The 27,847-nt window shown below is 39.6% G+C and overlaps 1 protein-coding gene across 2 annotated transcripts in view; it reads right to left on the bottom strand.

Moving 5' to 3' along the window:
- slc4a11 (solute carrier family 4 member 11) overlaps positions 1-27,847 on the bottom strand; it is a 114,770-nt gene that overhangs the window by 32,508 nt on the left and 54,415 nt on the right. Inside the window, exons 5-9 of one of the 2 annotated variants that reach the window (XM_074660839.1) lie at positions 22,869-23,091; positions 14,825-14,857; positions 9,061-9,142; positions 6,872-6,995; positions 936-1,145 (exon numbers count right to left, since the gene is read on the bottom strand). In XM_074660839.1, coding sequence (XP_074516940.1) covers positions 936-1,145; positions 6,872-6,995; positions 9,061-9,142; positions 14,825-14,857; positions 22,869-23,091 — 672 coding nt within the window. The remainder of the gene's footprint in view (positions 1-935; positions 1,146-6,871; positions 6,996-9,060; positions 9,143-14,824; positions 14,858-22,868; positions 23,092-27,847) is intronic. The other variant, XM_074660840.1, reaches the window with a different exon arrangement.

Below are 27,847 nucleotides of genomic sequence, written 5' to 3'. Positions count from 1 at the left end.
TTTGGGGGCGCTAGTCACCAATATTAGATTTGGTATTTTACACTGCATAAATTAGCTTAGTGGCTATAGCGGACTTTTCCTTACTCAGAGCTCTTCTACTCTTACTTGGTTTACGTCACTGCATCTCCAAACAGAACACGGCGGTTGAATTGCAGCCTGCATGTTTTTTCAGCCTGAACATTGTTGAAACAGAGCAACTCATATTGGTAGTGAGAGCAACAAGTTAGCGAACGGCCGAGTGTTTGAATGCCGTCTCTCTGCTCCGCAGTGTGGTTCGCAATGCTAGGGGACTCGCTGATGGCCAAACTCATGAACCTTGTCTCATGGACACACTTGTGGTCACAGCAAAGAGTTCCTTTTTCATTTTTCCATGGAGGTCAGGTGTTTGTGTGTGTGTGTGTGTGTGTGGATGCATGCACGTACGTGGTCGCATAGCAAACTCAAAAAACATTTCTCTACTTCTCTACTTCTCTATCTTTTTTATTTTTATATCTTGTATATTTTTTATACTTTGTACTTTGTACTACTTACTTGTGCCTTTTTACTAATATGTTTGCACTGTGGAACTGTGATGCTGGAAACTTGAATTTCCCTCGAGATCAATAAAGTTACTATCTATCGATCTATCGATCTATCTATCTATCTACAAGAGCACTGAAAAGAAACGAGATGATGAAAAGTAAGTGAAAGGTGAGGGAGGAAGAAGCATTCGGAAAACACCTCATGTCTGACATGAAGAGGAAAATTAGCGAGTGCTAACCAATCACAAGCCTCCGCTCAGGGCCCTGGGATGACTCATGATGCCATCATGTGAATACACGCTGCTCCAGAACGGGTGGAAATGTGCCTCATCGCCCAACACTGAAAGGCTGTACACACTGAATATGCTGCTCACACACACACAGACACACACACAGATAAATGCTGCTCCCCACCTGGAGGGGCTTGTGACTGCGAGGGTCAGTCTCCTCCTTCCCCAGAGCGGTGGGCGGCTGGTTGGTTGCCGTCAGCTGATGCCTCTGGAACACCAACGCCTCCTTAAACTCCTCCTGCGTCTTCGTCTCCAGCAGCTTCTGCCTGAAGGAGATGTCGGAGAAGAGGGTGGCGAACGTCCTGCCCAGCTCCATCGCTGTCTTGGTGCTTTTCTGTGGGAGAACAGATGGAAGTGGTGGTGCATTAAAAGAATGAAAGAAGCAGTGGCTTGTTTTGTTAAACCACTGGAAACAGGCTGTATTAATGCTGACATATGATCACCTTATGGATATGGAGAACGTTTATGTATCAAGCAGACATTAGCATTCATTTGGAGTCCAATTTTCACTCTGCTTTCAGCTCTGTTTTTGGTCTCCACCACTTTTGCTGTTTAGCTAATAAATGTCCAACTTTCTTCACCAGTTAATCGATAACTTTGTCTGATTTTGGTTAAAGGCAAGTGTGTTTTTAGAGCTTTTCGGAGAAAACAGCTGCCTAATATGGCGGGAAATGGCGCTGATGAGAGCTGAGAGAGTCATTCAAAACATTTAAACCAAAACAATTCGCTGAAAGACGCTGCAATGCTCTGTTGAGCTAAGGGGAACTTGAGTTAAAATGTAATTCTCCGTGGGTTTACTACAATTGGTCTCTTTCATATTACACAAATTAATTTAATCCATTTTTAATATAGAAATGTTGATTAATGCAACTTTTTGAATGTTGAAACATTTAATTTAAATTTAAAACTTTAAATATAAAAAACACCTAAAAATTGAAGTGAATACATTTCACAATATTGATTGATATCAACCAATATTATATATATATATGATATATATTTTTTAATAATATTTTTATCTAAGGGAAATAAAATATCTACACAGGGAATGATGATTCAAAATTAGGTAGCAAAATAAAAAATAAAATAATAAAAAATGAAAAACAAAATACATTTAAAAATGCGGCAATAAACACAAAATTGATCAAATAAAACACACATACAAATTAATTAATTAACATTTCGCAAAGGAAAAGATACATATACATGCTTTGAAATATTGACAAAATTTAGTTTTATTTAGTGATAGGATATCTTAGATTGTCAGGTATCTGATTCACTGGACCAGCCACATTCTCATCTGGTCAACTTTTGTATAAATTGCCTCTTGATTCAATCCCTAGAATGTATGTATTTATATCATGACAATATAAAAGCAATCAAGATCCAAGCCTAAAAATCATCATTGAATATCTCTCAGTTCCAAAACATATTTTACAAAATGCACCAAAGCCTCGTGCTTTACTGTCAAATTCAGTACTAGAGAAATAAATCTGGTTTGGATATTCTTCTAAACATTACTAATATAGATGTGGCCGGTTTGGAGCTGGGTGTTTTGGGGGGCTTTTGTCCATAATCCCACATCTGTTACAAATAATGCAGTCACCAGTCGCAGAGTGATGGTAATAATGTCCTGGGAGGCTCTGAGACAGTGTGCCAGGGAAACCTTGTTAGCCAGGTGGTGATGATACCAACATAGCCGGGCTCAGTGCGTACAGCGGCAGCTGCAGCAAACACAATAACTAAAGCCTTTAAGCTTTCTCACAGTGGTAACTGAATTTCAACCAGAGCTGAGAGAATGCATCTCGATTAGTCTGAAGGCTCTGCTTCTGTGTGAAGGACCTTCAGTCAGACTAAAGGTATGTGAAGGCAGCTATGTAAGACTGTGAGCTTTGGGATGAATGCTAACTTCACACGCTGATGTGAACGAATACAAGTTTTTGTTTTGACCTGATGATGGCGCTGTAGATGAAAAGTCAGGGGATTATCAAAGTGATTACAGTTCATCCAGGGGGTGCAGGAAAAAATGCAAAGGTGAACGACTTCAGCACCGGACAGCGACCACACAGCCACTATTAATAACAACACAATACATCCAAAATGCAAGAAGAAGAAGAAGAAGACGTGCATTTTTTACATAATCAGATAACTGTGCATTGGTAATAATGGCTATCGCAACGTCAGAAATTAAATTAATAGCAGCCACAACAAGATTTAGCCTACTGCCTGCACCGGACAGCTCCCACGCAGCCACAATTAATAACAATACAACACATCTAAACAACTTTTCAATTTCTACCCGCATTTTTCTCTCGATCAGAAAACGGTCCATCATTCACATAAAATGTGCACGCACACACACACACCAGACACCCCCAGCCCAAAAACGTCATAACGTACATGCAGGGCACGAGCGTGCAGCCAGGGATCAGATTAGGAAAAGAATGTTTTGTCGCATATTACGTTTGTTTTTGATATTGAATGAAAGTCCGTGGATGTAGGGAGGATGTCGTGGTGGTGGACGGGTCAAACAAACACAGGACTTTCACCCAGGAGACCGCTGTTTGTGTCCCGTGTGAAACTAAAGTCAACGTTCACTTATTTTAATCTACGTCCGTAGGTTAATAACGTAACAAACATAGTTTTTTTACTGAACCTAACCAAGTAGTTTTGTTGCTTTTTTTTGTTTTGTTTAAATTTACAACCAGTTGTTTAAAACTGTGACTGTAAACCAAAAAAAAATCCCTCAAAACGTTATTGAGAATGCAGTTTAGTTGTAAGGGAACGTGATGTTAGGAGACGGGGTTGCCATCAAATCATTGTCGAGACATTTCACTCAAAACCAAAAATGTCAACTTCATGTTGGCACTAAATGAAAAGGCAGGGGAATGACAAAAAGTTATTAGGATACATCTACTGGGAAGTGTGTGTACAAAGTTTTAGCCTAGTCAAGGTTGAGATGTGAGCGATGTGACCTGCCGATGGCCCTAGAGGAAGAGCCAAAGGAATAACATGTTCAGGAGGATTCATCGTCTTGGTTTGAAGGTCACTAGTTTGATTAAGCCGACTGTGGGTGTAGGAAGTGAGTGCACTTGAGTACGCAGAGAGTAACACGGTGCCATCAACATGAAAGACGGAGGCCGACTTGTCTAACTAACAAAAGAGCCAGAAGAGTTTCTCTGAGGGCAGCAGCACATGAACGTGTTGATGGGCGCTTTCAGGTATGTGTTTAAACGAGTGAATGAGAAACAGAGCGTTTTTTAATAGAAAGGTCACGTCTGTTCAGCACATTCACGCTGGGTACAGAAAAAAAAAAAGCCACAAATGCTGCGAAGCTCTTTAAATGGTGGCTGATGGAACCGCTCCACCCCAACACACGCTAGATTACATACATTTGCCAACCAAAGGAATTCCTATTATCATTATCATCAAAGATTTTTTTCTCACAGAACCAGCCACCATCAAGGATAATTGAGACATAATAGTGCTTTATGTTTACTTGGGGCTTAGATTAATGTCTCCGAGAATGCTATTAGTGGTCGTGATTGCTGCCTGCAGGACTGGCAAGGATGGCGCTGCATGCGTCGGGGGAAAGAGGCACGAACACGGGGCTCATGGGAAAAAGAAAGCGACAGAAACCAAACCAAGAAGCAAACAGAAAACATGATGCAGTTAACGGAGGCACCGCTGATTGTCAGGGTCACTCCGACCCCCTGCTGGTTCCACAGGTTGATGGTGGGGTGGGAAAATGGTGTGCTAGAGGGGGGGGATGCCACACTTAAAGTAGTCTCAGCGTGAAGAAAATCCCTTATTTCAGGTTGAGGATCGGAGGTTTCCATCAAGAGAGGGGCAAGTGTGTCTGTGCATGTGTGTGTTGAAAGCTCAAGATGAAGCGGTGGAGGACAGGAGGGTTGAGTGGTTTGATGGGAAGTAGAAAGAGTTCACGTTCAGAAGGGTATTACAGGATACGTGGCGCACTCCATCGGCTACAGCGAGCTCTTCAGAGCTGAAGAAAAACAGCATCCAGCACACAGCAGCGACCCGAAAGGTTCAGCCAACAGGACGTTCGTTGTGCCCACACAACAACAACACTGCGAAGGCTTTTTGGAATTAATTCAGTTAAACAGACATTTGGCAGCTTAGCAGCTAGATCAGTGGCACTTCTGCTATTTTAGTGAATTAAAATATAAAAAACAAGACAAATTGGTAGTAAATTACCTTAAAATGAAAATCAATACTCTGAGTGTGTGATATGTGTTACAGGACATTTCCTTTAAAGCTTGCCATTATATTTTATGGAGAAATGAAGCCAGAGGTGGTTTGGTTTCAAAGGTGTAGGATTTGGTATCTAGCGGTGATTTTGCTGATATAGAGTCTCTCTGTTGTTTTAAAAACTTAAACTTCATGAGAATCATCATATACAAACAGGTACAACTTGGGGTTCAGTGTCTCGCTCAAGGACACTTAGAAACAGTAAGAGCCGGGGATCAAACCACCAACCTACAGCCGCCCCAAACACACCAATCACCACATGTTAAAAACAAGATCCTGTTGTGACGGTGACAACTCTTTATCTTTTCTGTAATTTAAAATAAAGGGACGACTGGGAAGAAAACACAAACGAGCAACTGATTAATATAACACGGTAATTAAAGTAATGAGACATAATTATAAACAATTAAACCACATAATGTTATGGCTGCAAATGGCAGTTTTAAAATGTGATTTTCACTCAATTTTTTTTATTATTTTGTATTTTTATTTAAAGGTACTATATGTACCTTTCACGAAATCCTTGTTAATTAATTAATTAATGACACCGGTGGCTGTTAAAGGTACTATATGTAACATGTATTAATTGCCAATGTGTAAACAGATTGTAATGTAACTTAAAAACTGAGATCTTCCCCGAATATAACAGCCTGTGGACTGATTCCTATGTGAAGGACTCGGCACAGTTTTCACAGTGAAAGGCCGACTGCAGTTCACTTAATGGCCACTAGTGTCTTTAATAGCAAGGGTTTATTTTCTGAAAGTTACATTTAGTACCTTCTACCTACTGTAGAAACATGGAAGAGGACCCGCTCCCAATGTAGATATGTAAACGTCAACACACAACGATTCTTATTTTCACGTTATTATACACTAAAGAAAACGTATTTATTAATATTATATATATTTCTGCCAATAGATCCTCCTAAATGCTACACACTGTTCCTTTAAATAAAAAAAAATACAAAATAATAAAAATGTTTTTGACAAAAATCACATTTTAAATCTACCATTTGCAGCTCAAACATTCTGTTGTTTAATTGTTTATAATTATGTCTTATTACTTTAATTACTGTGTCACATAATCAGCAGCTCGTTCGTGTTTTCCTCCCAGTCGTCCCTTTACTTTAAATTACAGAAAGCATTTTGTGAGCTGTCACCGTCACAACAGGATCTTGTCTTTAACATGCGGTGATAAGCGTCTCCGTGCAGCGAGAAACACAACAACAGTTTTTTTGGAAGCACGGAGGCATAAAATCAGTTTAAACCAATCTCTGCATTTTTTGTGAGGTAAAAATATGCAAAAGCAGAACACGGTGATCCGTATTTATTCAATAGTTTCATCCAGAACTGAGCTCTTTTTTAAGAAAACTAAACTTAATTGGACTCGTGACAGGTGGCTGACTGTACCAGAATCATTTCTAAAATCAAAAACTGTTGAAGTAAATATACATTTCCTTTTAAATACAGCAGCTGAAAGCAAAGCAGGATGATCAATTAGTAGTGCTATGGCAGCGGGATGCTTACATTGATCCTATGGTGAGTTTGAAAAATCTCTTTAATGCACATTATCAGTTATTAACTGAAGGAATTAATTAAATGAATTAATTAAATGAATAAGGAGGAATATTTTAGTTAGATGAGGGTAGTAGCAACTTAACAGTCAGCTGTAGAAGAAAACAAATGAATGAATGAAATATGAACAAACAAAGTGGACCTCAGTGATCCACTAAAGTCAGATAAAATCCCACGTATCATTTCCTCCCCTCTGGGGGCGGCAGCAGTTACCATTTTGAGCGGGGCCAGGATCAGGATGACATAGCGGACCTCGCAGCAGTTCTCCCCCCAGTTCTGCGGCCTCTCCAGACGGGAGATGCACACGTGACGCCTCTGGAGATGCTTCACGTTGCAGCTGGAGCGGAGAGGTAGAAGGAGGAGGTTTTTTTATAAATGTCAACGCCTCACCTCACCGCCAGCGCCCTTCATTTCCATAGATTAACCTCTCTCTCTCTCTCTCTCTCTCTCTGCAGCAACAGGTATTCAAATGTGCTGCACACAATCATACACTCACTCATCCATGCATGTGTGAATGCATGTGCACATTGACAAATATACTGCAGAGGCACTCACACACATTCCTGTGGATCTGCGGTGGGATTATTTTACACAAATAATGCATTTTTTATAAACATGACTGTTATAACACTAGAGCTGATCCGAATGCTTTGAAGCCCGTTACCATGGTAATCGACCTCCAAATCAGCATTCAAATGCTTCCTATATATGTATGCAATAATGACGTATAAATCTGAGTCACAAAAAAAAGGGAAATTCGTGTCTTTGAACACGAATCAAATAGATTAAATTTAATTTCTATTTCATGAACTGCCGTGAGACTGTGTTGTGTGTGCCTACAATGACAATAAAGTATCTTAAATCTTGAACAACTGATTCCTGTATGTAATAATGATGTATAAATCCCAAAGTAGCCAATAAAATAAGGAATAATCCCAGAACATTATTCATATTTAGCGTTAATTACTATTAGTTATTCTCAGATGGATATTGCTGTTTGTTGTGTGTAGAGGTGCATGTGTGTTTCTCACCAAAGCTCTGAAGCCCAAAAAATTCAATCATATATTGTCACAATCAAATTAAAACCATGCGTCTCCAAATTTAGTGATTTCGACTTTTTCAGGTAAACTGAAGGATTCCTTTATAAATTGAGAACATTCTTCCACCTAGTCCTCTAAATTAAACGTAGAAATATGTTGAATGACACATGACAAAAAATGTCTAATCTGACGCTGCTATCGGCAGAACATAATCATTTGTCTGTGCTCTACAAAACCACTACAAATCACTCAATCGGTTGATTATTTTTTCATGAGTCCACTGATTTAATATGCAAAATGTCAAAAATATAGTGAAAATGTTCACTTAAATTCTCCCAGAGCTTCATGTGATGTCTTTAGGTTTTGTCCAATCAAAAGTCTCAAACCCCTTAATATTTAATTTGATATAAAAGAGAGAGAAAGAGAGACAGATAATTCTTACATTTGAGAAGCAACAAGTGTATATTTGCTTGATAAATGAGCACAATCAATTAACAAAACTGTTTTTCTCAAACTCTATTTTGTTGATAAACCACTTTTTTATCTTATTGTTTTATTCGTATCGTCTTGTTTTCGTCCTGTTCTCTTGCTGCTGGTCACTGGAAGTTACCAAACATAATTTCGTTGTATTCTAGCCCAGTTGCACAGCAGTTTGTGAAATAGTCATGAAATTTTATGTATTGATTCGTTTACATAGACACATTTTTTATTTTCGTTTTTTTCATGATGGTCAGCACGAAATCAATTCGTATGTCATCCACGTAATTGTGAACCGGGAAGTATAGAGAGCGGCGAAGGCTGTGTAGGGAGGAGGTTGAGGTGGATAAGTTGGTCATAAAACAGAGGACTTTCCTTTGTGAAACCAGAAGTCAACGTTGATTTACTTGTCACGTAACTTACGTACTTAAGTTATGCCACTTCCGCTGTTACTTTAACCCAAACCACGATCTTTTCCTAAACCTAACTAAGTAGTTTGTTGCTTAGCCTAACCAAGTCGATCTATTCCTAAACCTAACTAAGTAGTTTGTTGCCTAAGCCTAACCAAGTCGATCTATTCCTAAACCTAACTAAGTAGTTTTATTTTGAAAAGACTGGAGCGGGAATTGACATGTGCGTCACGTGTTACTGGACATTCATAGGAAAATGCACGAAAAATACGTTGTTGAAAGTCGTGCTGAGCGTCACAAAAAAAGGGAAATTCGTGTCTTTGAACACGAATCAAATAGATTCAATTTCATGACTATTTCATGAACTTCCGTGAAACTGTGTTGTGTGGGCCTACAATGACAATAAAGTATCTTAAATCTTGAACAACTGATTAATTGTTTCAACTCTAAACCTCACATACGCGGACACACTTACAGGATGCAAAGCCAGGACTGCTGGTACTGGATCCCCGTGGCGGTGGCCGTCACCCCCTGGATCGTCTCTGACAGCAGGTGGACTGTAGGGGGAAAAGGTCAGAGGTCAAACACAAGTTGAGCTGAGATCGACCTTAAGTCCGGTTTGATCCTCACATGCTCTTATTCTCCGTGTTGAACTCCTTCTGGCACCAGCAAATGCATGACTAAAAATGTATGTTCATTACCACATTTATGAAGCTTAAATCTAAAATGTTGATGTATTTAAAAGTGAAACCTGGCTCTGATTTCTTTATCTAGCCCAATTATGTCAGCTAAAAGCCTAAAATGTTCAATAGAAGTCTGGCGCCTTGTCTGTTCTGCCAAGTCTCTCGATATGATGTCTAGATCAGAAGAAGTGTCTAACAAGCTCGCCTTCTGCTTTAGACGGTAATGCCCGTCTGCTCTGTGTGCAAACACCACGACAAACTAATGACAGCGTCCATCCAACCCCAGAAAACATCAATGTTCGTAGATTTAAAAAGAAAAAACAAACACATTTCATTATGCTGGCATGTTTACACAGAACAAATCATTAAACATGGGCGACTAGGGACGGCGCTGAAACCAGCTCGCTGCTTCCTAATAACAGGAATCTCCCTTTCCGAATTCTCACGCTGAGAGCGATGAATAATAGTGTTTTGGGGATATTCTTCAGCAGCCCCGACTATCCCAAAACCCCTCGACAAGATTCAGCGTGCATCAGCTTGCAATGTTCTCTTCGACTCATCAGCGCTGAGCAAATTACAGGGTGGAAAATGTTTTGTACCGTAAGCAGCGGGGACGGTCATTTCCATATCACTGAGATTTTCCCTGCCACTGGTTTCTCCCTTTCTTTTCTGTCTGTCTTTGTCTTTCTCTCCATCACTCTCCCTTTCTCTCTCTCTCTCTGCCATGCCGTCTCATCAATAAAGTATCCTCCATTCATGCCAGAAAATGATGGGCGTCACCATGACAACAGTATCACAGTGCTCAAGGAGTGAGAGACCCAGAAAGGGAGAATCAGAGAGAGGAGGAAAGGGGGGGATAGACAAGAGAGAGAGAGAGAGAGAGAGCATGTAGATAGAGAGTAAGAAAAGATGAAAAGACTGTAGAGAAAGAGATTGACAAGGAGGAAAGAAAACTGGCACGTGGGGTTGGAAGAGAGGAAAAGAAGAAACGAGGGAGACAAAAATAAAAGAAAGGAGAGTCAGGAGAAAGAGGAGACATGCAGAGAGGGAGATGAAACTGAGAGAGAAGGGGAAAATGCATGCAACGGAAACAGGGGCAAAGAAGGACCAAGGGAATGAAAAAAAACAAATCATATAAAAAAACGTGACAAACAAGACGGAAAATGAGAGTGAGACTAGATGAGAAGAAGACAGAGACAGACAGAGGAAGGGAAGGGAAGGGGCAGAGAAGTAAAGGAGATGGACTGGGATTCAATTCAATTAATAGCGGTAAGCCTGACAGCCATGTAATAATCAAAAACCATCCAATTTCTCATTGACGTCAGGGAGGAGAGGAGGGGAGACATGGACAGACAGAGAGAGAGAGAGAGAGAGAGAGAGAGAGAGAGAGAGAGAGATGCAAACAGAACAAAAGAAAGATTAAAAGATAAAGAGAGGAGAGGAATAGACGTTGACATGGAAGACACGGAAAGAGAGAGGTAGACGATCCTCCATACCAACAGACTAGATGGTCAGACCATCGGAGAGGATCTAACGGTTAACGCTGCTAGCCTTCATGTTACAACCATTTCAATATTTTTTATTGACAAATGTCTTTTCTAAGCGAGAGCGACCGCTTCAGTGTGTTCAGCAGCAGAGCAGAGCACGGATGCTGTCAGCGTTCAGGGTTGAATATCACTATTACTAAACGTGGGAAGCTTCTGCATATCAATTGTAAGGTCTAGAGTTGTGATTCATGACAGCAGCACTTTCCCGGTTTTCTGACTAATGTATTTTAAAGCCTTGACTTTTCATGCATGTGTCTGTTACATAGGGTTTTCTTCTCCGTCTATTTTCCCAATATATGATAAACAAATTCAAGAAAGGTGTGGGTAGAGTTGTAAACATAAACTACGTGAGCTTGGCAAACATTTATTAGAAAAAATAAATGAACAAATGGAATTATCATTTGTGTACGACAGCGTATTAGAGCCATTGTAGGTATATAATATTATTTACGGTGCTGGGTGAGGGGGGTAATATTCCCATTATCCACTATTTTTAAATTTTTTTTCTCTTGTAAATTTACAACTTTATAATCCGTGAACAGTGAAAAATGGGTTGTTTTTTTGTATATTTGCCAATTTAATATCAGAGAATATTGGATTTTCTTTTCTTTAAATTTCTGACTTTATAATCTATCAAATTTGTGAGTTTTTTTCTTGGAAATTTGTCACTTTAATCTCAAAGAATATCCACGTTTGTTTTGCGTAAATGTATGACTTTATAATCTTGCAAATTTGTGTCAATTTACTTGTAAAATTACAACTTTATAATCTTGCAAATTTGTAATTTCTTTTGCGTAAATTTGCCACTTTAATCTCAGACAACATCCACGTTTTTTCTTGTACATATTTGACTTTATAATCTCGCAAATTGCTTTTTTTTCTCGCAAATTTAAGATTTTACAATCTCGCAAATTTGTGTTTTTTTTTCTCGTAATTTGCCACTTTAATCTCAGATAACATCCAAGTTTTTTTTCTCGTAAATTTATGATTTTATAATCTTGCAAATTTGTGTTTTTTTCTTGTGAATTTACTACTGCATAATCTCGCAAATTTGGGAGTATTTTTATTGTAAATTTGCAAATTTAATCTCAGCGATTTTTCAAGTTTTTTTCTTGTAAAGTTATGACTTTATAATCTCACAAATTTGTGAGTTTTTTCTTATTGTTACCCCCCTCCCCCAGCTCCATAATCATAATTTTCTTTTAACCTACCATGGCCCTAATACACCATTGTATATGTGTCTCCTATATTTTTCCGAAAAGAAAAAATAAATAATTGCATCTACTCCTTCTCCCTCATTGAAAAATACAGTCTATGAATATGCAAATATTGTTCATTTCAATAGTTTAACACAATATGTTTGTTAATACAGATCAGTGTATGTGCACTGGAGGTTTCAAGTATCCACATCACACTTGTGTAAATTGCATACTGGACCACGATCGGTTTCCAAAATTATTGTGATGTCACAAAATCCTGCTGGGATATGTCTAACTCTGCAGGTCCATCATTCTGCACAGTGAAAGTCAAACATCCAACTGAAGGAACAAACAATATATGCAAAACACATATTTGAATGGAAGGGGGACTTCAAACACAAATATAAACAAGATGAATGAGAGATCATTCCCACCTCCTCCCTCAAACTGTCTGGACTTAAGCTCCTCATAGAAATGAAAGGAGAGCTCAATCTGGTGTGATTGTGTCTGCTTGGCCAACATCACCCTCCAGCACCCCAATCTCCTTTGTAAATGTGTGTGGGACATTGTGAACACTGCTGTATCTAAGGTGAACAACCCTGACCGGGATGTTCGAGGAGAGGAAGTGCGTGTTGCTGATGTGATCAAGTGGGGAGACTAATTAAGACAAGCACATTTGATGCTTGTCAGTTATGTGAAGATTTCTGCACGGTTTCGTCAGCTTTTGGTGTGCAAACACCGCTGTTTCCATACACAGAGAGGAGGGAAAAAAGATGCTCACACGCAGCATATCAAATGTGACAAACTTCAATGGAAAGTGATGAAAACATATGAGGAAGGCAAGACTGGATGGCTGGATTGGCCCCTTTGATCTTTCCCGGGTTCTGGGTGAATTCTTTAACTGCATTATTCACACGATTTGGTTGGAGGGGGGGGGAAAACAGATTGCAATTTCTGTAAATCACACGAGGATAATCCAGTCTGTCACAAACAAGAGAGAGACGAATCAATAAATACACTAAACCATTCAAAAAAAAAAATGGTTTTGTTAATATTCGTTTTTGGCTGACGTGCCAGTCTAACATCAGCCGCGGAAAATCTACAGAGACGTGTGAACAAAAAAACACAGAGATTCACGGCTTCTTTGTCGGCGTGTGAAAGGAGACTCCTTACATTATGCTCAGAGGTGACCTCAATAAAGCCTGCTGATCTTATGCTGCCTTAAAGATTAACTGTGATCTCATCCATTGGTAGACCTGCCAGCGAACACACACACACACACACACACACACGCACACACACACATACACACACACAAAGGGGAATGATTGGTTTCCTTCAAAGCGTGGATTGTGGAGGGCACTTTGAAGGAGGTGATTAAGACACAGGAAGGATCCATACAGCAGTGGCAGATGAAACACTTACTGTATATCCATCATCAGCCAATCACCATGCAGCACACATATATACGTATGATGTCACATGGACTGGGTCAATGTTGAAACCTTGTTATCTAAAGAGGTTGTCCATAATAATCTTCTACTCGATGGCATAAAAACAAATTACATTAATGGCATATAAACCATCGCCCTACATTGATATAATATCAAAGTCAAGTGCTGCATATATGACGAGATAAATTCCAATTATATAACCAGTTTGGAAATACGAATATTAAATCTCCAGAACATGCAGAGGACCAAGCCCGTCTCCTGCAAAATGACATTCCCATACAACTAAACTGCATTCTCAATTACGTTTGGAGGGAAACGTATTTTCTCACGGATTATGGTGGCTGTTTAAACAGTTTTAAATATGTGGTTAACGTTGTAAATTGAAACAAAACAAAAAAGCAACCAAACTACTTGGTTAGGTTTAGTTAAAAAAATATTATGGTTTGGCTTAAAATCACTACAAAATTGAAACAAAACACAACATAACTATTACGTTATGCCTAATTCTCACCAGAGCAGTGCCGAGGTGTAATGAAATGTCTATGAAAAGCTGCGGCAGCTGCTCCCGAGCTCGTGTTTGACTCTTAGCGGCGAAGTGCAGCCGAACTAAAAGTTGGAAAAAGTTCAACTTTTAGCGGCGAAGTGCGGCCAGAGAGTACCCAAAGCTACAGATCCTGTGACTCCCACGTTGACCTATTTTACAGAAGAATTTCTTCCCGCCTGAAACAAATAAACACGCCTCCCGGCCGCAGAAGAATGTAGTTATGTTGCCTGGTATGAATTTTTAGTTTCACACAAACAGCAGTCTCCTAGGTGAAAATCATTATTTGACCCAACCATCCACCCCCGGCTTCCTCCTACGTGGACTTGCTTGGACTATCATTACAAACGTATTTATGATACGTCAAAAAACAAACACTATTTTTCCCTCGAAACAAAATTCACACTGCAGTTTCGTTGTATGGGAACGTCATTTTTAGGAGACAGGGCTGCAAGGATTTATCTCTATTGCCAAAGAAGAAAATAATTTTGTCACTTTCAACTTGAAGAATTCACACAGAACCAGCATTTGTTTTTTGTTTTTTTCACAGGGCTTTTACAAAAAGACCTGATAACATTATCGGACAATGAGTCCGCTGGACGGAGAGGGGCAGCTGAAGAGGCATCGATATCTGTGACACAGGAGGGATTGCTGGTGTCTGTAATCATTTGATGACTCAATGGATCGACCCAGTCCCGAGCGTTTGAGAGAGGAACACAAGCGGCGTGCTGATGGTGATTGGTACAGAAGCAAACCACTGATTGCAGCATCATGGCGGCTGATGCTGACATTTACATCCAATTAGCACAGCTTACCGTCATCAAAGAAAACGAAACTTTGAGACTTGTCTGCATGTGGAGAAGCAGAGGAGAAAAAACCAAGAGGAGAAACCAGAGTCAGTTCAGTCATCTGTTTTCTGATCAACAGGAGACCAGTATCACTCAAATACACACTCGTATAGACACACTTTCTGCTTAACTGGCACGCACATAAATATCTCTGCTGAACAGAAGCTTCATTTCCTGCCCTCCTTTACCTCATGCATATTAAATATCATTTTCCAGAGAAAATCCCTCAATGTCTCGCCTTTGTTAGGCGCAGAGAGATCTTATCTTGATTACCGTCTACAGGCTATTACCAAAAATTGGATTTTATCACTGATAGCAGTTATGTGTTCAGCAAGTGCAACGAAACCCAAAGACGTCAATGAAGACATCAAGATGAGAAAAATTACATGTATGGCCACCAATGTTTTTTTTCATGTGGTAAAGAGCTTGAATTAATGGTTTCATTTTAGTATTCTGATCATTCCCGCAGAACGTTACAGACAGATTTTCACAGAGAAAAGTCACGCCGCCGGCCTGGAAAAGATATATTGTTATAACAGAGAAGGCATAGTCGGTTGATTCAGATATGCACAGCACCTCTCCTGTCAAACTGAGTTAATCATATGCAGAGTACTTACTGTAGCTCCTGTCAGGAAATAAATCGGCACAAAGTATGTTGTTTAGAAATACGATACATAATCCTCCTGCTGTAACACATGCTCATGTGTTTTTTAATTCATTTAAAGGAGACATATCGTGCTCATTTCCAGGGGCATAATTACATTTTGGGTTTCTACTAGAACATGTTTACATGCTTTATTGTTCAAAAACACATTTTTGTGCACCTTTGCAAAGGTAGTTCTGAAGCTGTGTGTGGAGATACTCAGACTGTGTCCCAAATCACTCACTTTGTATGAGATATCAACGGCCTTAAGGTCAAATTGTAGAAATGGTTGTGTAAATTATTGCAGTTATATGTTTTCTTAAGACAGTTTTGAACATATACTGTATGAGCACCTGGATGCCACGAGAACCGATACTTCAGTACCAAGTTGATGTCGAAATTCTGAAAACTTGACGGTACTCGTTTTTCTACAGTACCGCAGGTACCGTCAGGACTTGAGACTAACGGCGTGCCGACGTCCCTATGTCCCTATGTCGATGCACTCAGATAATGCACCCAGATAATGCTATATTGCGAACAAAAAATCTGTGTTGAAATGGGCAGGACGATAGCTGGTTAACGTTAGCTGTTAGCTCTGTGCAGGACTGCGCTGCTTACTGGCTTCTAACAGCTAACGTTAACTCGCTCTAGTCCTGCCGATTTCAACACGGGAGGTGCCATTGATTGATTACATTATGATGCGTTCAGGCTCTATTCAGTAAAAATATATATTGGGCAAAGGTCAATTCTAGCGGGTCTTGTCTAGAAGGTAACCCGCAAACTGTGAAATCTGGCAAAAACTCTCGTGAGACTCGCTGCCCGACGACGAATGCTAACCTTTACCATCCGAGGTCAATGCCTAATCTTAACCATCCTGCGAGAGTTTCCCAACTCGTGGGTTACCTTCTAGACACGACCAATTCTAACGTTATCATCATGTGTTCAAAAGTAATCTTGAATAAATCCAGTTTGAAGGAGACGTTTTCATAGCAATATAAAAAAGATAATAGAGAGGGAATTATGACTTGTTTAACTTTCTTAAAAAAAAAAGCAGTATGCAAACAGTAATAAAGGAGTGGATGTTGAAGTACATGGGATTTATTGATTCACTTTTGCTTATTACCGTGTTATCGAATTGGTATCGAATTGGTATCGAGAGTCGTAGAATTTCATTTTGTATTGGTATCGACTACTAAAGCACCTTGTATTTCACCTTTGCAGCTTTAAAATGATGAGCATGTGACTGTTTTTCAGTTTGATTTGAGCTGGCAAATAAACAGATAAACAAAGAAATACAACACAGGAGGATTATGCAAATCGAGGCAAAGTGGAGAGCCGGCGGGATCGATCAAAGGTGACAGCAATTTAGGGAGAAATTACAGTACAGTCATCATAAATAGGGCGCACAATCAGCAGGGCATACAGCACCGAGCACTGGAAAATACAATTATACAATACATCATTACTAAAATACTGACAATTGGTCATTCTGTGGCAGCCGCTCATCACTATTGTGAGCACCGCCATCATCTCCAGCGTCCTATAATGATTTATTGGTTTAAATACTCGGAGTGTCTTAAAGGATTAGGTATTATTTTCAATTAACAGAGGCAGGTTTAGTGTTTATAGAAGAGGCTGAAATAATATTATTATCAATGCATTGCATCATCAGCAATGCTGTTCGTTATCCCTCTACACAATGTGCCGAATCCCAAGACAAAAGTATACCAAAAGAACACACAGCACAAGTTGGCTCGTCTGTACAAGTTCTAGCAGGACTAATTATCTCTGTGGGCTTTTCATCTTTTTTCATTTCTGTAATTCTCTGTTCTTTCTGTGCCTGTTATAATCTCGCCCTGTTCTCTTTATCTCACAGCTGTACAGTATTACACTCCAAATGAGCTCGCCCGCTCGCCAGCCGTATCACCCCGCTGCGGCAGAGTGAGCGCAGATATGGCAGAAATTAATACCTGAAGAGATATGTGCCGTTGATAACATACTTAACGTGCAATATGAATGTATTCCCCCTGGAAGAGCTTTTGTTACTCCCCCAGAGATATTTTTTTTCTCCCCCCTTCAGCGCTGACACGTGTGAAATGTTCATTATTTTAATTCAGGGGTCCGACATGTTACTCTGAGTGAAGGGAATTCACTGAAAAACAAGATGAAGAGGAGGATTTCAAAATGAGAGAGCCGTCTTCTGAAGTGGTGCATTTCTTATTTAATATGGGGAATAGGATAAAAGATAACTAATATATATCACCGTTAAACTTCCCCAGTTGATTTCTTAAATTAAGACAATTACAAGTTTTCTGAAATGTTATGTTTAAATATGCAAATTATCCATTATCTTATTAAATATGCGCTCATTTGCATAAATCTTAATAACAGAGATCTGAACATTGGATAAAGCCAGGATCGTAATTCTTGTTTCATTTTCTTGACATATTAGAGTCAAAGGTTTTTACAGAGGGGATTTGGGATATCTATTTTTATCACTCTAGCATTAAAAAATGTTTTTAGGAGTAAAATGTTCTGTAAATCAGGCTATGAATCATATATGAACAAACCCTTCTGTAGAAACCTTCAGAATATAGATAGGAATGAAACTGGAAAGTTTGCTGGATGTAAGTGCTGCTGAAGTGGAGATTTCTGACTCAGAGTCTGAGAAAAAACTAATTTTAAAGATATGTATTGTAAAATTTCATACATTTTGAAGACACTACAGGTGAATACGGTAAACAAATTAACTTATAGATATCATCATGAAATTTCCCCAGTTGATTACTTACATTAAAACAATTATTTTTTGTATTACAAGTTTTCTGAAATGTTATGTTTAAATATGCAAATGATGCATTATCTTATTAAATATGGGCTAATTTTCATACATTTCCAGAACAGAGATCTGAACATTGGATCAAGCCAAGTTCAAAATTCTTGTTTCATTTTGTTGACATATTTGAGTCAAAGGCTTTTAAAGGGGGGGATTTTGGATATCTATTTTTATCACTTTTTAAATCACAGCCATAAAAAAATAATAATTTTAAAGATACTGTATGTATTGTAAAATTTCATACATTTTGAAGACACTACAGGTGAATAGGGTAAAAAAATTAACTAATAGATATCATCATGAAATTTCCCCAGTTGATTACTTACATTAAAACAATAATGTTTTGTATTACAAGTTTTCTGAAATGTTATGTTTAAATATGCAAATGAGACATTATCTAATGATAACGTTTGGTGGATTTAGGAGAAATCTACAGACGCAAATAGACAAAGTAGTAGAATAAACACCTTAATGTACACTTTGGATGTTTTCTTTCCACTAGTCTGAAAGAAGACATGTTATGGAAGCAAACAAGCCCAAAATCTCAAAATGTACCCGAGAATTTTTGCCCGTAGTGTCTCGCCTTAACAAATGAAAATATGAGTCATATGCAGCTGAAATTCACAGACTGCTTGAAAAACACACGTCTTTTGTGATGTAAATCCATATTTGAATGTCTAACCTCTCCATTAGTATCTTCTCTGCTCATTCTGTAAATACATTTGTATGTTACATCCCTCTGTAGATATCAGTTAATAGCTACAGAACAGCTCATTTGCACGTTTCAAACAAACCGTAAATCTGTGTCATCCTTATTTGTTGCATAATTGGGAAAAATTGTTACATCATCTTCTGTGCAATTAATTACCACCTAATTCTCCTCTACTATTCCCCCCATTCCTTCTGCTGCAGATAATGCATTTCCCCGGAGTGATGACTCCAGATTCAAAACAGCTCTTTTTGTTGCACAATATAAAAGAAAATCCCCACTTTATATTGTTTGTGAGAATCATTAGTTAGTTAATAACTCTGATAAGGATGCACACAAGACTGCAGATTATATGGTAATGTTTTACAAATCTCCAATAAAGCAACACAGTATTTTGTTGCGGGTTGCGCCCGAAATTTCCACAGTAACATGCTATTTAGTAAAACAGTGTGTGAGATTTTTTAGTATATATGAAGCCAACAGTAGGTGAATTGCATACTATTTCCAGTGAAATATTACAGTACGCAACGCTGGATAAATGTCGGCATAAATGTCCCACAATGCAATAGGACAATGTTCATAACAAACGTTGACGGACAGCTCTGTAACGTCAATAACACTTCAATTGAACTGTAAGTATAAGGTTTCTCTTTGCAATAGATGTAATATATATTTTAAATTAATTCAGACTTTGATTCTCACAAACCGTCGTTTTGGTCGCATGAGGTTGGCGCGGGTTACCATGGTTACACGTCACACACCGGCAAGGAGGCTCTCAGGAAGTGACGACGTAAATTACTGCTTAGTATATGTCCAAAAAAAAGATACATACTACTGTTTATTTATACAAAAGTATGTAGAATTTTTCCTTGATTTTTCTATGCTGTTTTATCCAATTTCATAATTCAGTGAAACCCCTCAATGCTCAAATTGATTGTCACACATTTCCAGTCAGCTCAGTCCTGAGCAGGAAGCCTTTTTGTTAAGATGGCAGCCACAAAGAAAAAAAAAAGAAACAAGTCTCCTCTGTTGCCTCTGAGTGGGGTATTCTGGGAGAGAGAAACAGTCAAGTAGCCACAGCCACCACAGCTTGAGAGTCTCAGAGAGCCATTTGAAAAGCTAAGTGAGTGATCGATGACAGAAGTCAATTATCACCTTGCGGATCTGTCAGAGGCGGCCGTGCAGGGTGAGCGTCACACACCGCCCACCTCTGACTAATCATCAACAACTGCGGACACCAGCCCGGCCAGACAGGAAAACACTGAGAGGAAGAGTAGATGACAGGCAGCCCTGACACCACCATTACCTCCACAAGAAAACTCCTCTCATGTCTTTAAACAGGCAAAATGAATATTACTTCAACTCTGTGTGACATTAACTAAAAGCAAAGTTGGATTTGACAATTAATCACTTGTGTGAAAGCGGTGTTCGGTAGAGCTGGGGCAGAGAGCGACGCTCCAACAATGGCTCCATGCCGTTATGTAAGAGGGCGGATTTCTCCTGCTCTAATGATCTAAGGAGCTTCGCCTTAACCAAGAGGCTTTGCTGCTCAGCCAAAAGGACCTGTGCTGCAGGGACTGAGCTAAATGCGAGAGGGATCTGTAAGCCGACAAATGATCGGCACAAAATGGAGACGCTACAGTTCAGAAATGAATTTATGCATTAGAAGGTGTGCATACAACTTTAAGCATATCTTACACCGGGGGGGTCTCCAACCTTTTCTCCCTCGGAGAGCTAATTTGACAGAATGAAAGTGGCCGAGAGCTCCTCATAGCACCACGTTGTACAATAGCAGACATAATTTCTGGCTTACTTTTATGGTCCTTTAATAACGTTACAGCCTCTGCAGTCATCGCCTCTATTACAATACCGCCATAGGCGAAGGGCTTTTTGTGTTTCGTTAAGATGTGAGTAGGGCTGGGCGATATGGCCAAAATCGCCTATCACGATATAGGTAATTTCATATCTTGATAACGATATGTATCATGATATAGAGCTATCAAAGTTAACAGGATAATAACGCCTTAATGCAAATTAGTTTTAACGCCACTAATTTCTTTAACGCTTTAATGCAACTTATGGTTTTTAGGTTGTAGAGGGCTCAGCTCTACAGCTATAGAGTGAAGATACTGGTATCATATGAAACTAGAAAACCTAAGGAATCCACCTGCATGGCCATTTTCAAAGGGGTCCCTTGACCTCTGACCTCCAGATATGTGAATGAAAATGGGTTCTATGGGTACCAACGAGTCTCCCCTTTACAGACATGCCCACTTTATGATAATCACATGCAGTTTGGAGGCAAGTCATAGTCAAGTCAGCACACTGACACACTGACAGCTGTTGTTGCCTGTTGATTCATTGACAGCCCTAAGATCATGTTTTCTGGTAATTTAATAAATAGTCTATATGAAATAGTATTATAAAGAGTATTTTCTCATGTATACAATACAATTTACAACATTTTAATATTGTTTTGATAATATACTATATCATCATATTGCCCAGCCCTAGATGTGCACCACTAAACGAAGCCTCTGTTGCTGCGTTGGCCTCCTTCATTAGTTTGGTAAACAGAGACTGTCGTCTTTTAAGTGTTGTTTCCAGCTCCTGGACTTTGATGAAGTGGTGCTCGACGTTACATCTTTTACCGACCGACACGCTCACACCGCAAATAAGACACACACATTTTTGTCGTTCACATTTGTGGGAAAAAACCTGTTACCCATTCCTCATTAAAACAGTATGTTTGTTGCTTTTTATTGGCCTGCCTATTTTCTGTGGTCATTGACAAATCTGGTGTGCTAACATCGCCTAATGTTACGGCGTCACTGAAAGCAGCGTAACTCCTTTAATTGACAGCTGATTGGCAAGTCATTATTTTGTGTCACAAAGGGGCGGGATGTCTGTGAATTTGATTGGATAGAAATTTAAAAAGGTTTACAAAGTGACTTTGTGTTATCAAATGTATGTACATATTCTTTGAACCTTAAGTGAGCCACTCAGAAATGGGTAGCGAGCTACTGGAGACCTCTGTCTTAGACACCTTTAGGCACAATAAACCTCAGCTTTTCATGTCTAAATAGGAAGATTAATATGCATAAATGTAGTAGCAAAACTATTTCACTCTATAATCTATTATCTATTATTAGCTTTTGGTAATCTACTGAAATCAATTAATTTTGTATTCTGAGAATTGTTTTTTCGGCTGAAATGTTGAACATTTTTGCGAAGAAGAAAAGTGTCAACCTGCTTTAAAAGGCACCATTTTGCAATGAGGAAAAGAATAAACCAAAAACATTTTCAATTATCTGAAGAATACTGAACTACTAGCATGAATGGAAGAAACACAGGTTAGTTTTGATTATCAGTTGTGTTGTTCTCCGTAGTTCTGGTCAATAAAAACATCATATGCGTGTGCATTAATGTGTAGGATAACCTGACAGTTGTCCTGGGAAACGTTTGATGTCTGCACATGTAAATGGATTCAGCACATTGAGCTCTATTTGTGTCCACTAAAAAAAAGCCGCGGGGCAAATGGACAGCCTGGATTCAAACATCACAAACTCTCCTTTGGGTCTTAAAAGCTTCTTGAACCATTCTCAAGTCTGTCTGACAATCCTGCTCCTGAGCCTGAAGGTGAAGCTATTTTTCAGGCAGGTGTTGACATGTGCAGACGTCAGATGTTTTTAGGTCAGGTGTCAGGTGGTCTTGGTCTGATTGTGCGCAGATACAGATGGTACAAGTCTTATTGTGCTGTCTATGATTGTATTTTCCACATGCTGGTTTAAACATGCAGTGTCGACGTTGGTTCGCCGCTTACCGTTGACCTCCTGAGCTCCCGCATCGGTGAAAAGCATGCTCATCACCTCCTCGAAGTTGATGCTGGGCTCGGACGAGTCCTGGCCCACGTGGTGCAGCATCCTCTTCAGGACGTCGTCCAGGGAGGCGGCGGTCTCATCCAGCAGGATGGTGGCCCTCGCCAGGAAGCCGTCCAGGTCCCGGTGAGCCCGGATCTCCTCCTCGAAGTTCATCAGTTTCACATACTGCGGGAAAGATTGAATTAGTTCAAAGTCTGAAATAGTTTTATTTGAGATTTCCGTGCTCATTATGCCAATCAGAGTCATTTTAAAGATTATCAAAATTAATCTACCCCTCGTTTCTGCAGAATTGGACCCAAGGTGTAAAACTCATTTCATATAGTTGTTTGGATTATTAAACAATTATATGTATTTCTAAGCTAAACAATTCTACATGCTTAAGTGTTTATATGGCTGTGATGTCTCTGATATTACATTTGGGAAATTAAGGCTACAAAAATGTGCCTGCTAATATAACTCATTTTAAGATAATTTACTTTTTTTAAACAAAAGTTTTAACAACAAACTGCAACAATGCGTAACAATTTTGTCATGTCTTGTTGCCTTTTTGTTTATATGTATCATACACTATCTGTGTCGACATAACCTCTTCTGTTGATGCAAAGACTTTAGTTTTTACTCTGTTATTCATTGTTTTGTATTTGTTTTATTGTATGTATGAAATTATGAGCACTCAATGTTGCTACAATCTTGACCAGATCTCGCAAAAGAGATTTTATCTCAATGGATTATATCTGATTAAATAAAGGTTAAATAACTGTTGATCAGTGTAATCTTTAGGAGCAGTTAACTTAACATATTACAGGACAATCAAATCATTTTTATTTCTATAAAACCAGGCAGAGACTGTGCCGTTTAAATCTTATTTTAACCCAAATTGGTTGACAACAATTAGTTTGAGAATTGGTATGATTTTTTGCAAGATCGTTGGTTGTTTGATTCAGTTTGAGGGGGATTCTGATTAACCTGACCCACCAGATGGTTTCAGAACCATCTGAGGAGCCGTCATTGGAAACTGTTTGGAAAAGGGCAAGCACTTTCAGAAAATATTTGGCTGGTGATTGACTGAACCATCCGTCAATCAAACTCTTACTGAAGCCAGTCGGGAGAAGAGCGAAAACATCTTTCACATCGATGAAAGCCTTCAGTGACGTTCTCTGCTCTTCTTTCAATGAAGAAATACTCAGAGTTCTTTTTGTAATCATATCACGACTATATCAGTCAAATCGGGTTCAAATTAATCAAATCACTTGATAATTTATCACAATTTCTCATTTCACATCCATTTTTACGGCTCCATTTTTCAATTCACATGCATTTTCACCACATCTCGATTTTTAGCATTAATGTTTGTTACTTCCACCCCTCATACAGATTGGGCCTACACTACAAGTATGAAAGTGCCCTAAAGCTTTGACCTTAAAGTATCCACCCACACCGCCCCCTCTGAGCAAAATATTGTTTTTTAAATAGCAGCACACAAAAAAACAGATGCTTCGCCCCTCGAAAGCTCATCAGAGATGTCTGAGAATCACCTGAGAGACAGACAAATGGACGGAGAGAAGAACACAGCTCGATTAAGAGCCCAGACACCCACCGGTCCTCGATTTCATTGATCGTGTGATTGACAGAAATCCTGAAGATGAGTGGATTCCCTGCTGTTCTTTTTTCTAAAATAAGTCAAGCACTGAGTCTGCAGTCTTTGGAGCTATTTACGTGTAGAGCGCTATAAATAAATGTGATTTGTTTGTGCGGATCTGTCAGGTTTGGGGCTTGTTTTGCTTCGGGTCAAGTCATTCAAAAGGTGTAAATTGCATTATATTATTTTAAGATGTATTTGCAGTCATATGTGTGGTGTTGTGGTCCACACCGTGTGTGTTGGACGGAGCATTGGGACATTTAATTCTAAGGAAATGTCCTGAATTGGTGATAAAGAAAGAGAAAAGTACGCAGCTGCAGCAGAAACCTATAACCGCATTAGGATTCGTTCTAAATATAGACCACTGCAAATAAATAGATCCATAACAAGATTCTTGGCGGGGACGCGAGGATGTGACCATGTGACATTGATAAAAAACAGAAGGAGAGAGCAAACAAACAGAAGTGCAATACAGAACGGGCAGATTAGTGGGAAGAAGCAGGCAAGCTGTTGGCAGGAACAAGGCACGACAAAACTGGAATCTCTAACAGGCTTGTTCTGACGCCGTCTAACTCTTGACAGCTTTGGTCACCAGTTTAAACTAATGCCCTCTGGATGCTGCTTCAGACTCCTTCAACTGTGGAGGTACACAGACCTGCCTCCAGAGCAAGAGACAGAGAAATCTATTACTAATTTTAAAGAAATTACTCTGCAAAATGGTTGCTGGAATCAACGTTTGTTGGATGTTTTTAAATCTACTTAGATAATACTGACATATTATAACCTGTGTACCAGCTCATTCGTATGAAAAGGTGTATAAATACCACGATAAGCAAGACGCAAGGCGTTTAGCGTGTTATAAGTACACCTTTCTTGATTGCCACGTGTCTTTTGTATGCCATGCATCCTGTACTAAACTGCAATATAAACGTATGTGTGTATAAATTCTACGGTAAGAGTTAGTGACGTAGTTTAAAAAGCGGTGGTGGGTTGGCGAGAAGGTGGATGGGTCCAACAAACATTGGACTTCTAACTGAACACCGGTGTGACGTTTGTCACGTTTTTTATTGATGTTTGTGACGTGTTTTCTGTAGTTGAGTTAAGCTGTTTTCGTACGTGTTTTAAGCCCAACCATGACGTTTTCCCTTACCCTAACTAAGTGTTTTTTTTGCCTGAACCAAACTGCGGATGTTTGCGTGGCGCACAAATGCCAAACGCTAAAACGCTACAATGCGTACTCACAACACGTGACACCTGTGGAGCTGCAACGATTAATTGATTAGTAGTCAACTATTAAATTAATCGTAGGATTTTTTTCCTAAACATGAATATTTTCTTGTTGCTTTACTCCTCTATGACAGTAAACTGAATATTTTATTATATTTAATCTTTGAGTTGTGGACAAAACAAGACATTTGAGGACGTCGTATTGGACTTTGGGAAACACTGATCGACATTGTTCACCATTTTCTGATATTTTATAGCCCAAACAACTAATCGATTAATCTAAAAGATAATGGACACATTAATCTGCAATGAAATTAATTGTTAGTTGCAGCCCTACTTGTGTTGTTCAGCCTTTACGTGCTCCACTGGAAAACATACTCAGGTAGGGCTGCAACTAATGTCTACTTTCATTATAAATTAATCTGCCAATTATTGTTTTAATTCAGGGATTAATTAGTCCAAAGTTTCGTCCAAGCAACAGTCCAAAACTCAAAAACATGAACGACAAATAACAGGAGCAGAACCTCACATCTGCAACCAGTGAAAGTTTAGCTTCTTTTTTAATCAATTCAGTTTGATCATCAAATAACATAGTCCATCCATCGTCCATCAGGACCCACGGGGTTGATTTACACAGCTGTATATTCCCATATGACCCCGGAGTATTAGTATCCTGTTGTTACCTGGTTCATTAATGGACAGATTTCACAGAATGTTTTGCTTTTGAACAGATACATAAGACAGATATTTCTGCAAACGCTCAGAGAGCGAGAAACATCGTCTTAGTCGTGAGTTTGAAGTTTTTGAGTCTAATTTGAATTTTGGTCCACACATTAGACAGCCTTTTATCATCTTAGGAACATTCCAACAGTGCAACTCTGTCTCTTTCGGGCAGACTCTGAGAAGACGTCTGCATGCTCTTCGTCTGCAGCGGGCCTGATTACTGTAATTATCGTGTCTGGTCGACCCTGGAAAGCCTTGAAATTCAGATGATCTGAATTTACAGCAGCGTGTGTGCGGACCAAGTCCAGAGGCGGAGGACACATTACACCTGGTTTAAAGTCCCGTCACTGGGAGCTGACTTTAAAATACTGCTATTGGTTTTTCAGTCACTCAACTTACAGATTTAATGGCTGGAGTGTCTGATATGTTAATATGGTATGCTCCTCCGTTCCTCTGACACTATCTGGTCTCTATGCCAGGACTAAGACTCTTCCTGGGGCAGTCAGCAAGAAGAACTGAGTGACTGTGAGTGAGAAGATCTGCAGTTAACTCATACCTTTATAGCTAAGAATTCACAGTCAGTTAATTGTAATTGACCTTAAGTGACACATTTAGTTATTCTTATTCCCTTTTTCCACCAAAACTATCAAACATATGCAGGTTTTTTAAAGACGGGAACTTTCCCATTTCAAAAAGACGAGTATGCCTTTCTGGGTTTTTTTCCTGCTAGGGACCCCACACTTCCCTTTCCCGGGCCACATTAACCAGCTCTGACTGGGGGATCCCGAGGCGTTCCCAGGCCAGTGTGGAGATATAATCTCTCCACCTAGTCCTGGGTCTTCCCCGTGGTCTCCTCCCAGCTGGTCGTGCCTGGAACACCTCCCAAGGGAGGCGCCCAGGGGACATCCGTACTAGATGCCCGAACCACCTCAACTGGCTCCTTTCGACGCAAAGGAGCAGCGGCTCTACTCCGAGGCCCTCACGGATGACTGAGCTTCTCACCATATCTCTAAGGGAGACGCCAGCCACCCTCCTGAGGAAACCCATTTCGGCCGCTTGTACCCGCGATCTCGTTCTTTCGATCATGACCCATCCCTCATGACCATAGGTGAGAGTAGGAACGAAGATTGACCGGTAGATCGAGAGCTTTGCCTTCCGGCTCAGCTCTCTTTTTGTCACCACGGTGCAGTAAAGCGAATGCAATACCGCCCCCACTGCTCCGATTCTCCGACCAATCTCACGTTCCATAGTCCCCTCACTCGCGAACAAGACCCCGAGGTACTTGAACTCCTTCACTTTAAACTCACATTTCGATGATCAGCGAGTATAAAA

This window comes from Sebastes fasciatus, chromosome 15, assembly GCF_043250625.1.
Source record: "Sebastes fasciatus isolate fSebFas1 chromosome 15, fSebFas1.pri, whole genome shotgun sequence".
NCBI classification, from domain to species: Eukaryota; Metazoa; Chordata; class Actinopteri; order Perciformes; family Sebastidae; genus Sebastes; species Sebastes fasciatus.
Note: the sequence above shows the minus strand (reverse complement) of the source record. Positions and strands in the feature narration are given on the sequence as shown.